Source organism: Scardinius erythrophthalmus (assembly GCF_964197995.2).
Source record: "Scardinius erythrophthalmus genome assembly, chromosome: 8".
Classification (NCBI taxonomy): domain Eukaryota; kingdom Metazoa; phylum Chordata; class Actinopteri; order Cypriniformes; family Leuciscidae; genus Scardinius; species Scardinius erythrophthalmus.
This window is the reverse complement of record NC_138228.1, coordinates 22,161,057-22,175,028: the sequence shown is the minus strand read 5'-3', so window position 1 is coordinate 22,175,028 and position 13,972 is coordinate 22,161,057. Positions and strand designations below refer to the sequence as shown.

Here is a 13,972-nt window from a genome sequence, read left to right as displayed (position 1 = left end):
CATTTCCTTACATGCTTATTTTAAATTTTAATTTAAACAAGTTTGTAATTTTTAATTTGAATTAAGTTTTCGGTTTGCCAGGTTAAGCAGAGAGGGAGCACGCCCCCTTGTGGTGAAAACACACTACTGCGGCCTGCCTCTTCTCCTGGGTTCATCCTGCCATTTCATTTTGATTTTTATTTTCAATTCTTATTTTTTTTTTTATTCTATTATTTTATTTCTACTTTTTCCTATCTCTCTTTTGGGTTAGGTTATTTTGATAATTACCATCATTATCATAATTTCCTTTTCATTTTATTATTATTTAGTAAAAGCTTTGACTCCTATTGCCACATAAATAATCCATTTGGTTTAAACAAACTAGCCTTAATTCACTTTAAGTTTCACTTGTTTATCCTTTGTGTATTTATAGGTGGCATTCACTTGAGCACTGTGGGGAGTTGCAGTCATCTCGGGTTGGTTTCCGCGAGCGAGGTTGCCCAACTGGCGTTACTGACACTTGCCGTTACGTGAGTTTCAGACACTTCCAAATCCCGTACCATCGTTGCGGCACGCAACTGCGACATTAGCAATTTGCCACTCCAAAGGTCAACCGCGCCAGCCGACACACACAAAGCAATTTTGGGACAATAAACCCGAACTGGGGCCTAAAAGTGGGCCACTCCTCAGGAGAGTTCCGGGCGAAAACCCACTTTTGCTGTGTTGTCTGGCCGGGGACACCTTGGTGTTGCCAGGTTGTGTTTTAAAGTCACAAGTTGTCTGAGAGGGCGCAGCGAGGTACAGGGAGAAAACGAAGCTGCCTGAGGACACTGCGGTCAGGTGTTAGGAACCGTCGAAGGGGTTGACTGAGCCACGGGTCCCACCAGAGCGGCTTCAATTCACCACAGGTAAACTAAATTTAGTAAAACCCCTTTCCTGTCTAAGCCACAAAAGATTAGATATTCCCTTGGGTACATTCTAGATGTTTGGCCCATCTCTTCTCTAAGCCATACCATCTTCCTAGGTTTCCTACCCCGATAGCCCCACTCACCTGTTGGCCTATCTCAAACCCTAGCAGTGGTAATAGCTTAGGTCTCTTTATCCTCTTGAACACGTACTGTGTTACTATTCTGTTTATTTAATTTCAGACCTAGTCATCACTAGTGTTTTGTTTTACCTCAGTCTTTTCTATCCTTTGTTCTGTTGTGATTTGGTTCTTTCATTTCACCTAGAGACAGTAACCTGTGAGAGCCACCAAGGAAGCTAAATAGTAGAGTGATAACCAGCAGCCAGTGTCACCACGTGACCCGCTAGGCTACTGCCTGTCAAATTTCCATTGCAGGTCCTTTGTCGACCCAAGTTAATTGGAACTGTCTAACTGTGCATCAGTTAGCCCCAAAATTCTCATAAACGGCATAGCCCGTATGAGTATAGCTCGTTAACCTTAGAACGAACTTGCATTGGTCTCTTTGTGTGTGTGTGCTGTGCTTCTCTCACCTACAGTGAGCCAGGATGTCCCGTTCATCCAGTCCAGCAGTCCACGGGGGCAGCCTCTCGACATGGTTGAAAGCAATGACTACCCCCTTCCTGCCAAAGGACGCCAGTGACCTGCAGCATCTGAGCCAAACGCAACTGGACACCGAGCTAGACGAGCTGATAACACACGATCCTACCCAAAGCTACAACTACAAAGACTGGGCCAGGATCTTCAGCAGCGTCACCCACAACGTCGTCGCCCAGGCGAGGCTCAGTGAACGGCGCAACATCGACCTGGAGCAGCAAGCAGCAGCGCTACAGCTTCAAGTGGAGGAGGCCCGGAAAGACCAGGCCCGAACCCAGAGTCGTCTAGATCAGCTCCTCCTCGAGACCCAGAACCAGCGTGAGAAAGAGGACGCCACAGATCCAGAGCTACAGAACAAAGTAGAAAGACTTCGAAATTCCCTGCAAGATCTGCGCCTCGACACAGACCAAAGAGAACAGTTGGAGAGAGAATCCAGAAAAGAACTCGACGAAAAACTCCAACAAAGTGACGCTCTCCTAGAGAGAGTCGAGACTGAACTAAAAGAAACAAACGCTAAAGCCAGGGCCTGCGAAAAACACTTGCAAGCGGCCCGAGCGAAAATCGGCGAGCTTACTCTGCAGAGAGACGAGCTCCAAGATGAACTTGACACTGTTCATGCAGAACTGAGACATTCTTACAGACTACAGAGTGACTGGAACAGAGAAACACACATCACAGAGTTTCTCCCGGCCAGCCACCCCAACCCTTTCAGCCAAGAACCCAGAGCTGAAAAGGGAGATGTAAGCCCACGGCTCAAGACATCACCAGCCAGCTTTCAAGAACACCTGTCAGCAGCAAAAGGGGGAGGACCCTTTCAGACAACCCATGCCACTAACCACGGCACGACCCCCAGAGAACTTGACAAGCTAGCCCGAAACATTCCTATGTTCGATCCAGATTCTGCAGAAGGTTGTGACATTCATGCTTATTTAAAAGATATTGACTTTCACTTGCAAACTGTCGCCAATTTGACAGCTTGGGACAATTTGTATCTGTTAAGAATAACGGCTAGCAGTGATGTTCGTAGCTTCCTAGACCGTCAAACTGAGGCTGTCAAAACGGACATCCAACAATTACGGCAAGCTTTGATCCGCGAATTCTCTGATCCAGACTCCGATCAAGGTTTCATCGTTGCTGTAGACCTCAAGCAAGGTCGGCGTGAACACCCCCAGATCTACTACAACCGACTCCGACAAGCCTTCTTTGGAGCACGGAATGAGCCCGGGATGGAACAGGATGTTACCTTTAAAACTCTTTTCCTGCGGAATCTCCATCCAACCTTATCCCATCATATTGGGGTTCTGGCCGATGCACGGACCATGTCTACCCAACAGCTGCGTGACTTAGCCCATAAAGCTTACACCAAGCAAAAGACTATTTCTGAAAAGACTGTGAAAAACCCCACAATCTATTCTGTTTCTGAGCACTGTTCAGAACTGACTTTAGAGGGTGCCCCACAACACCACAGTCACAGACATTTTTACAGAGAGTCACGACCGTTCCAAACCAGCAGAGGGCAACACAATCGCGGTGGTGCTCGTCCAAAGCACCAGAGCGAGCGCTCTGAAAGATTCCGGGAAGCCGGCCGGCGACCCAAGAAGAGCCGACCACCACCGTCCAGGACAACAAGCCCCGACAGAGAGTGGAACCACTCTCGACACGACACTGGTAAGCTCAAGCCTGAGCTCACATCACATAACCACAGTGCAGCCACGTCTGAAACAGCAGAGATCCTAAGGGTGCTGAAAGAGCTTCTTCACCAGAAACGTTGCAAGAAAGACAAGAAGGACGAGCCAGACATCTTATGCCTAAGCATAAGAACTGAAACCAAACCATCTGACCGCCAGCTGACTGAGCCAAGCACCCCGAACACTGCTCGTCATCCAAAGATCACAGAGCTAACTGTCACATCACAAGGTGACAGCATCACCAAAGCTCCACAGCTGACAGCGGCACACCCTGAACGAGATGGCACACTTCCTCACACCAGGTACCAAAATACCAAGGTACCAGGAAACGCTGTTCTGTCTAACTGTCTCCGCAGCAAGCTACACGGGACCGGTCCTAACCACCCGATGACCGTTACACCTGTCCCGATGCCAATGTTCCTGGGCAACCTCATTGAAAAGGGCACAGGCCGAAAACTCTACCTGAACATCACGTTGGAAAAAGAAGTGAGCATGGAAGCCTTGATCGACACAGGATCAGACATTACGATAATTTCAGTTCAACTGTTCCAAAGACTCCAATTTGAAGCTAAGAGACAAGACCGAACTCTTACACCTCAAACTTGTGAACTGAACGTACAGTCATACAGTCAACATGACATCCGGCTCGAACAGGTAGCTCACATTCACCTGACAATTGGTCCTTTGAGTCTACTCCATCCAGTGTTCATCTCAAAAATGGACACCTTTCCATTCCTCATCGGCAGAGACCTTCTAGATCGTTTTGAACCGTTACTGGACTTGAAACAGCTCAAGATCTGGGCTCAAGTACGAGAACTTTGCCCCCTCCAGTCACAGCCAGACGGTCAGGTCACAAAGGTCACAGAGTTCATGGGAACTCCCACAGCCAGCCAGGAAGACACAGACTCAGCACCAACTGAAGGTTTGAATCCGCTACCCTGCACCTTACAGCCCACCAAAGACTTTGACACTTGCTGCCTCAATGTCATGACTGACCTGCAGCGACATGACCTCATTCAAGCCATTGCCAAGCCTGGTGCATTAAACAACAAGCTGTGGTCACTTTCAACCCACCCACCCACCCTAGAGGTTGAAGAGCTTACACACAGCATAAAAACTTTACAAGCTCAACTGCCTACCTCAGAGCCGCTTACGCTGGCTCCGCTAGTTGAAAAGACAACCATAATGGACATGCGGACTTCTGTCACCTACATACAGACTCTCCTTATCCACCCTCACACGCCGTCTGACCCCACTGACAACCAGTGCCTCAGACCTGTGCATGACTCAACGCACATGCTGCGTGTACAGAACAACATTATGAGTTGTGCACCGATTGACATCACTATGCCAAGGCATGTAATGCCACGGCGCACAAAGGGGGATAAACTGCTAATGTTCGTCTATAACGCATCATGTGCTGCACACCGCGACACCGGAGACACTGACGAGACACTGAAGCAAGCGACAAGCCGACAGCAAGATGTGGCAAAACATGGGCCAAGGCGAACTAAACCCAGTCGCCGCCCACGAAGTAAAAAGACTGCCCTGTCCAATCAAAGACAACCCTTGCTGGCTTCTTCCTCCCCTTTCTCTCTCTCTCTCCCTGTTGTCTGTACCAGGTTGCTGCCGTGGTTCGCCATGCTGTACTGTCAGCCAACCAGAGGACAGCTGCCACTGAGAGAACAACTGAGACTCCAGATCACCGACGACAGGACCTACCCCCAGCAAGTGCATGTTCGACTCATCCAGCCCCGCCCGGTCTACAGAGCACACTACCCCAGCTCCGTAGCCCAATACATCTGGACAAGTGTCCGACGGACAGAGGACTCCCTCTCTCACGCCGAGGCCAAGGTCGAACACATGTTCAACCAACTTGAGAAAGTGACTGTTGCACAATCGGGACTCCTAAGCACCAACCACCACTCCAGCCGGTTTCTGGGAGCGTTGCTTGAAGCCGTAGCTGCTTCCAGAACTCTGTTTAACATTGGTATGTCCAGTGTAAATGCAGCGAACCAGACCGCAAACTCCATGAAGCCGCGGTTTACTGTCTTACAGAGTGACTTTGTCCAGACTCAGCTGGTTACAGCGCCAACGACAGACATGCTGTGGGAGGTTAGCTCCTCCAATGACAGCATAGCCACAGGTGTAATCCCACCGTACCTGATACTAAGCCTGATGCTAACTGTGCTGGCTTCCGCCATCAACACGCCAGCTGACCTTCTACAAAAACACCTGGCCTACTCTCTGGGTAGCGCCATCTCACTCTGCGTCGATCCCGAGCAGAGAGAAGTGTGCTTTCTCCTAAATCTGCCTATCATCGAGTCAAGCCAAGTCTACAGACTTACAGACATTTGCAAGGTCAGGTTTTGGCAACGCAACACCCACATCAAGATACGCACTCCAGACGTGGTGGCCTACCACGACAGCGACACACAACGGTACCCAGCTCCAAACCTGCACCTGTGTACTATGACCAAAGACATTCATTATCTCTGCCCTGCCGAAGCTAAGCCTCACACACAAGTGACAGAGACGCAAGCAGAGATTGTAGGTGAAAGTTGGCTTGCTAACACACCTGTGCACACAGCCACTGTCACGCACGACCAGCATGACACAAACAGCCGTGTCAACATGCTCAACCAGAATACGGGACTTCAAGTATCGAAAGGTGTCACCCTACACCTTGATGGCTTGGCATGGTACCATCTTCCGAGCGAAGAGTACCAGACAGCATTGGAACTCCCATCCTCCAAGAACTACAACCTCACCTTAGATCCAGAACTAGAACCCCGTAGTGAGAAAAGGGGGTCCCAACTCAATGACATTGCTCCTGCCAACAAAGCCCTCCGAGCACCGGCTCGACGGCCCGTTCTGAACACTTCATCTGCGGTTCGAGGCTGGAACGCTGCCGACATTGTGCAGTGCACCTCTGCAGGTAATCAGCCACACCCTAACACTAGGTTGGCCTCCATCCTGTACAGAAGACTCAACAAGATGCGATACAGCCAAGCTCACGAAAGCTGTGTCCGAAGGTCTCAGATGGAATCCCCGGAAAGGGGGTGTCAAGTCAGAGACCACGCCAAACCTCAGCGAGCTGAAGCCTCAGCTCCAAGAACCACCTGCCTTCCCCCATCATGATCCACCTGCTACACAACCATCATGATCCACCTGCTACACGACCATCAGGATTCACCTGTCATCAGCCCATCGTGATGATTGTCGTCCGATGATGTCCACACAGGGACTTCATCCGACGAAAAGGGGGAGATGTAACGACACTGACAGTCTATCCGGCCAGATGCTCTGAATTAGCGATTCCTGATTGTTTCTCTCATGCTAAAACACCTATGAGCATATACCCAGAAAGGCCTAGTTGACTAGTTTTCTGACACAAGTGTCTACAAGCAGGCCCTGGTTAATGTTTTACACGACTTAATGAAATAAACGAACAGGCCCCTGTTTGTTTCTCATACTATCACGTGCTGCGACCACAATTCCCTTACTGTGTCTAACGTTTGTCCTTTGTGTACTGAAGGCAAAATTACAAGACTTACCCCATTCAGTTGTTTTGGACAACTAGGACTATCTTGCTTCTCTCAGCAAAATTATATGACGCCTCAGGCTGTCAAGTTAGTCTGCCCACAGAACTACCTTTGTTTTTGCCGAGTAACACATTTTCAAATAGCCCCCAACCCCTCACGTGGTATGCACCACGAGATGCAACCGATGCTGACCTCACAGATACACGCAGACACGCACACTACCATATATGGACTTCCACTAGTAAAATCTCATTTTACCAACTATTACAACTGTGTAAAGAGTGTTCTGGGTGATTTGCATGTTCCCCAGAATGATATTAGAGTAGTTGTGTTTTTGAATTACAGCAATGTAATCTTAAACTGCCTTTGTGTCCACAAATAATGTATCTCTATGTTGCTATCCTTGTCAATAGTCGTTCTTAGTGTTATTTTGATCCCCTGGGCATGAAGAAGAAGATTTTTGATAAGAGACTGTGATAAACGTTATGGTTCCATGCGTTTTAATTCCCCGAGCATAATATCACATTTTGCCCCTCGTGATTCCACACGAGGGTCGGGCGGCATTAACACACCAGGACAATCTTCCTGCTCTAAACTGATTCGTCATCCAGAGAAAGGGGACGGTACACGGGACACTGATAAAAGCCAAAACCTTCAGTTTCTTTACTCTCTTCTTCCTCCTCCAAAACTTTGGAAACCCAAGTCCGGACCGGCTTCGGCCTGCTTCTCTTTTCTTTTCTTTTGTTTCTTTTATGTTTTTCTATAGTCTAGTTTCGTTTTCCTATTCGCCTCGGTTCATTCACGAGCTGAATGAATTTAGCCTGAATCATTCCCGGCAACTGCACCTTAAAGAAAGAGACTATTTGAACCTCCCGCGCTCGCGCTCGCATGGAAGACACAGCACGCGCACGCCTCCCCTCACACGACTCACGCTGCTCTTAAAGACACGCAGGACCCTGCCTTCCTTCCTCATACAAACAGAACCATATGCAAGTATCGATTATTGAATTGAACTTTTAATGTGATTTCTTTGTTGTGTCTTAAGGGTTACTGTCTGTGTTTTTGCCATAGCCAACTGCGATCTCTGATCGCAGAGATTTTTGCTTTCACTTCCGATCTCATCTCCCATCCTTCTCTCTCTCTCATCCACTCTCTCTTAATCCTTGTCTGGCATTCTATCTTTTTCTAACTCTGATCATTTTATTCTCTCTCACTGTTATTCGTTATCTTGTATTGTTTAACTGTATTTTATGTATATAATAATCGTGTGTATTGTGTAGTTTGATATATTCCTTAGTTCGATGTATTATTAAATTCCATATGCCCTTGACTGACTCTGATTTAATTACCCATATTACTTAGTCCCTGAAATGTTCGATCTTAGCTATATGCTTTATCTTGGTACGATTTAAGTAACCTAATTTTACAAACACAGAAAGGTGTCTTTTCAAGGCCTGGAAAAGATACTCTTTCTCGTGGTTGTAAGGATAATTTTCCTTGAGAGTTAAGTTAATCTTACGTTCAATGTTTGCTGGACAAACAGATTGTTTGATAACTAAATTAATTCCATTAAAGTTATCCCATAACTTCGAGCTGAAATAAGAACAATTGATGTATTAATGACGAACCATAACCCGTTATGGTAATCATTCATATATCAATCTAGTTCAGCTGCGATAAATTAATGTAACTGTATATGCAAAATATTAATCATATTCATGATTAATTATTAAAATTCCCTATAAATCATTTGAGCTAATATTAATATTAATGTACAACCCATTGTTCTTACACGGCGGTTTTATGTTAAATTCAGTGTCTTCACGGTTACTCTCCCTGTGTAGCCTACAAGCATCTTTCTCTACCGTGAACAAGATTATAATGTTATTCCCCGATGCGGATATACAGATCCAATATTACATTTTTGAGGTTGACATATATTTCTCTTGGTTGTTTAGTTGCCTTAACTTTATATTGTGGCGATGTGCTGCATGCAAGCTATTAGGGTTTCCCTCAATACTTAAGGATTCCCCAGCTGGACATATAAAACGCTTAACGTATAGCTTAATGGACTAATTACAGTGATATAAAAGACCAAACTCGCAGGCGAGCAGATTGACTTGAGAATAACGCGCAAAGTTTAATGCTGAGCGTTTCCCAGTGATAGACTGGCATTGACGTTGGACATTCGCACATTTAGGGACCGTCTCTAAAGTGTATACTACTTTGGTATACACGTTTCAAACTTCAATAGCATTTGAATAGAACGACTTACAGTCATAAAACCAACTGTAAAGTGTTCATGTAGTGTCAGGCATAATGCGCACCCTTTGGATTTTTGATATTTATTCAAATAAATTAAAGTTTGCTATTGAAGTTAGAAACGTGTATGCCAATGTTTTATGCAACTTTTGAGACGGTCCCTAAATGTGCGAATGTCCAATGTCAAGCCAATTTTACATTTATTAGGCTACATTTAGTCATTTATTTAGCAGACGCTTTTATCCAAAGCGATTTACAGTTAAACTAACAATAGGAGGACAACAATATGCAAGTGCTATGACTCTTCTCTTCTTCTATTGACTTAATCCTGTTCATGTAGAGAAAGCTGATGACATGCTACACAGGGAAAGTAACAATGAAGTTATTGAATGAAACATAAACACAGCTTTTGTGTCTTTATCATCTTTTCCGCATATATACTGACACAGCTCATTTTCATTTTATGAATGAATGGCTTGCTCTAACTGTTGCTCTGTCTACTCTTCGTCAACAACACAAGCTTTTGCACCCCCTGCTGGTGAGGTTGACTAACAGCAGATGGAGAGTATCTCGGTAATCTATTGCTTTTCCTGCAGTTCCGTTGAATTTACTGTCGAATTTGAACCACTGAATTTGTGGAAGCGAATTTTGCAAAGCAAAATAAAATGGACCGAAAATTGCCTGTTGAATATTATAGGTTGTATTTTTAAACAGTTTGAATATTTTGAAAGTGAAATATGAAAGGTGAAAATGGATTATTGAATTTTTAATAATGAAAATATGTTTGAAATGTTTTTAATTGAAATATTCACAGCTTAAATATTCAACCATGTTGAATTTCAGCCCATAAAAATGCAAGCCCTAAAAATACAATGCATTAAAATGCAAGCATGGTTAATGCAATGCCTATTTTTTTTCAAGTAGTGCAATTCAACAGGCTTTTTGTTTCAAAAACATTTGACATTATTTTACTTCCATAGACATACCAACTAGCAAAATAGCTTAACATCCTTACACAAAAACATCTGACAGCAAAATTTAGAATCGTGAGAATCGTGTAATGAATTCTATAATGCTATATTATCCACATTAAAGTATAGTTTTATTATGACTGCATTCATATGATTAGGATAAAAAGAAAGGCTTTGATCTGGCACCACTCCGGATGGCATTGATTACAGGAAGGAAGTGTCCACGCCTGTAATCAACAGCAGGACTCAGACATCAAACCCATTCAGAAACACACAGTAAGTATGGACACAGAGTCTCATTGTCATTTACAGGTCAGAGTGAGTTTCAGATGTCTTACCTGTGTGTCTGTTCCCCAGTGAGTGTCTCCGTTTTCTGAGGCTGTCAGGTCCTCCACCAGCACGGACGGAAAGACGCCCACTCGACCGTTAAACTCTCCCTCCCAGAAGCCGTCGTCCTCCTGGTTGTCCTTGTTGAGGATGCGGATGATGGCTCCCTCAGGGAATGACAACTCGTCATCCGTCTGACCCTCGTAGTCGTACATGGCCTTCACAAAACTCACTGGGAGCGAAAAAGAAGAAAAGAAAGGGGTTATTAATAGGTGAGAAGATAGCAAGCTCTTGTGAGTTCTTTTAAATATGTTGGAGACATCTTAAAGGCACAAGCTCACTAGTTAGCGACTGTATCCATTTAAAAACAAAAACACCACTGTTCAAATGTTTTGGGTGGTAAGATTTGTATTGTTTTTGAAAGAAGTCTCTTCTGCTCACCAAGGCTACATTTATTTGATACAAAATAGAGTTAAAACAGTAATACTGTGAGATATTATTACAATATACAATAACTCTCTTAATCCTGTAATGTCAAAGCTGAATTTTCAGCATCATTACTCCAGTCTTCAGTGTCACATGATCCTACAGAAATCATTCTAATATGCTAATTTGCTGCTCAAGAAGCTTCTTATTATTATCAATGTTGCTTTATATTTTTGTGGAAACAGTGAAAAATTATTTCATGATTCTTTAATGACTTTTATTTGGAATTGAAATCTTTTGTAATATTTTAAATGTCTTTACGGTCACATCTGATGACAGCATCCTTGATGAATAAAAGAATGAATTTATTTCTTACTGACACCAAACGTTTGAACTGTTGTGTATGTTGACTATTTTTAGACTTTTAATAAAGCGCTTTATACAATACAGGTCATTTCAAAGCGGCTTTACAGTGATAACAGGAAAATAATTCAATGATGCAATGAGTTCATTTCAGCTGTACAGCAGCTCTAAAAGAAAATCGTGTAATTGTTTAGATGAAGTCAGTTCAGTGTTGGAACTGAAGGCCAGAATGAATGTTTAGATGCATTGTGACTGACATCATCAGCATTCATCTGTCTCGTGTGTGTGTTTGACTCACTGCTGCTGTCTCCGTTGAAGCTGCCTGATGCCAGCTCAGGCTCGGTGGAGTTGCTGGAGGAGTGTGAACGTGCGTCCAGAGCAGCGAGCGACTGGAGCATGCTCAGCACGCTGTTGGACGTGGGGAACTGCAGGTACTTCTCTGGAACATAGCCCACATGGCCGGACTTATTTCGTGCCTGGAACCAACATTTACATCATTAAGCATTGAGTCATTTATGACCAGGGCCAAACAGAATCTGCAGACTTGAATCCCATTTTCTTAACTGATTTTGGGGTGAAAAATATGGAACGGTTAAAAATGGGATGAAATGAAAATTCACCCTATATTTATATTTAAATGCATGGAATATATCTTACTGTGAACAATTCATCCATGCAGGTTTCATTTTTTTTCTTTTCTTCAAAATGTCATAACTGGCTCTCCCAGTGAAGATGTCAGACTTTTCTCTGGTGACATATGCTCAAAACCCATCCCCCTCCACAACTGACTACAAATTTGCATTCATTTTTGAACCAACAACCTTGTCCAAGCTCTTGTTCTATCCGGACTAATGTGCCCTTAAGAAGCTTGTGCTTTGCAAGTGAACGGCGCATTGTGGCGCCATTCCAAAGAGGCACAAAATCACTTTCACGGACCTTTACGCGGACTGTTCCCTGCTGCTGGAATGACCTGCCCAACTTTTTTTTTTCAAAAAATGACTGAAGATGCATCTTTCTGGTCAACACTTGACCCATTAATACTAACACTTACTATTCTATTTCTATTCTATCAATCTATTTAAGAAAACACCCTTTGCTACATGTACTGTGTTAGACTAGCTGGGACTTGTCACATGACTTGCATATTGTTGCCCTGCTTCGATTGTTTTCCTCATTTTGAAGTCGCTTTGGATAAAAGTGTCTGCTAAATGATTAAATGTAAAAAGTAATGCAACCTACATATTTTTTTTCCTATAATCCATTACACTCGGATATACGCCACAATATGAAAAAAAGATTTTGCTAATTTCATTTCATTGACTTTAAATGTGTGCTCTTTGATACCAATCTTTCATTTGAAAGTCACGTGTCCAGTATCTGTAAAACTGCATTTTTCCATCTTAAAAATACATCTAAATTACGTCATATGCTCTCATTGACAAATGCGGAACAATTAGTTCGTGCGTTCATGACCTCAAGGCTAGATTATTGTAATGCTCTACTGGGTGGTTGCCCAAAACGCAGCAGCTCGAGTTCTTACCAGAACCAGGAAGTATGACCATATTAGCCCGGTTCTGTCAAAACTGCACTGGCTCCCTATTAAACATCGCATCAATTTTAAAATATTGCTGATTACTTACAAAGCACTGAATGGTTTAGCTCCGCAGTACTTGAGCGAGCTCTTAACGCATTATAGTCCTTCACGTCTATTGCGATCTCAAAATTCCGGCCAGTTGATAATACCTAGAATATCAAAATCGACTGCTGGCGGTAGATCCTTCTCCTATTTAGCACCAAAACTTTGGAACAGCCTTCCTACCATTGTCCGGGAAGCAGACACACTCTGTCAGTTCAAAGCTAGACTAAAGACACATCTCTTTGACCTAGCATTCACATAATACACTATAAACTTCTATAATTCAATGTTAGGCTGCATAGATTAGGTCAGCTGGAACCGGGAACACTTCCCATAAATCCTGATGTACTCGTTACATCATGAGAAGAATGGCATCTACGCTAATTTTAGTTTCTTTGTTTATCCCGAGGTTTTCCCGCAGCCTGCCGGATCCAGGCCGTATCCAGATCTGATGAAGGACCTTCGCCTGGACCGATGACAACGCAGTGCTGAAGTGCCAACTAGTCTCTCCCTATGGAGGATCCCTTTACCACTCTACAGATAAAGCGTTGTCGGGAAAACTCAATTTGCGTATCTACCCCGAATTGATAAAATAAAATAAAATTCTGTATCAAAAATTATGAGGAAACACCAGTACTTTGTTTAGGCTTGGTTTGTAGAGAATTACAAACCTGCGTACATATATTCAAACGAACATAACTATAGAACCAATTCTTAATGCGCATGTGAACGCCATCAGCGTTTCTCACAGGTTCGCATAGTTTCAAGTCTATGTAGAGAGAATTGTGTCGTCTTAGCGGCCCCTAATTTAATAACAAATGATTGTTGCGACGGAAGCGAATCAATCATAACTAACCTTAGCTGGAAGATAACTTTACTAAAGAACCGCTATAAAGCCAAAACAATCTCTGTCACCATAAATTATACGTTTATCTCTGTAAAGCTGCTTTGAAACAATCTACATTGTTAAAAGCGCTATATAAATGAAGATGACTTGACTTAAATATAGAGCTAAAAGACTGAAATTATTTATAAAAATATTTTAAACCCAAAAATGTAGTAATCAAACTCATAAACAGGCCCACAGGGAATCAGCGCCCACTCAGAACTCAGCAGAAAGATTTCCACAGAATTCAAACAACCGTCATTCAAAAAGCTGGAGTGTAGAACTTTCAGAAGAACACCTGTAGGGGTTCTGTGGAAATCTTGTCTTG

At 43.7% G+C, this 13,972-nt stretch overlaps 1 protein-coding gene across 4 annotated transcripts in view; it reads right to left on the bottom strand.

The window, feature by feature from the left end:
• fchsd2 (FCH and double SH3 domains 2) overlaps nucleotides 1–13,972 on the bottom strand; it is a 120,258-nt gene that overhangs the window by 10,485 nt on the left and 95,801 nt on the right. For all 4 annotated transcript variants that reach the window (XM_081371954.1, XM_081371956.1, XM_081371955.1 and 1 more), the window contains 2 exons: nucleotides 11,421–11,598; nucleotides 10,345–10,565 (listed from right to left, as the gene is read on the bottom strand). In XM_081371954.1, the coding sequence (XP_081228080.1) occupies nucleotides 10,345–10,565; nucleotides 11,421–11,598 (399 nt within the window). The remainder of the gene's footprint in view (nucleotides 1–10,344; nucleotides 10,566–11,420; nucleotides 11,599–13,972) is intronic.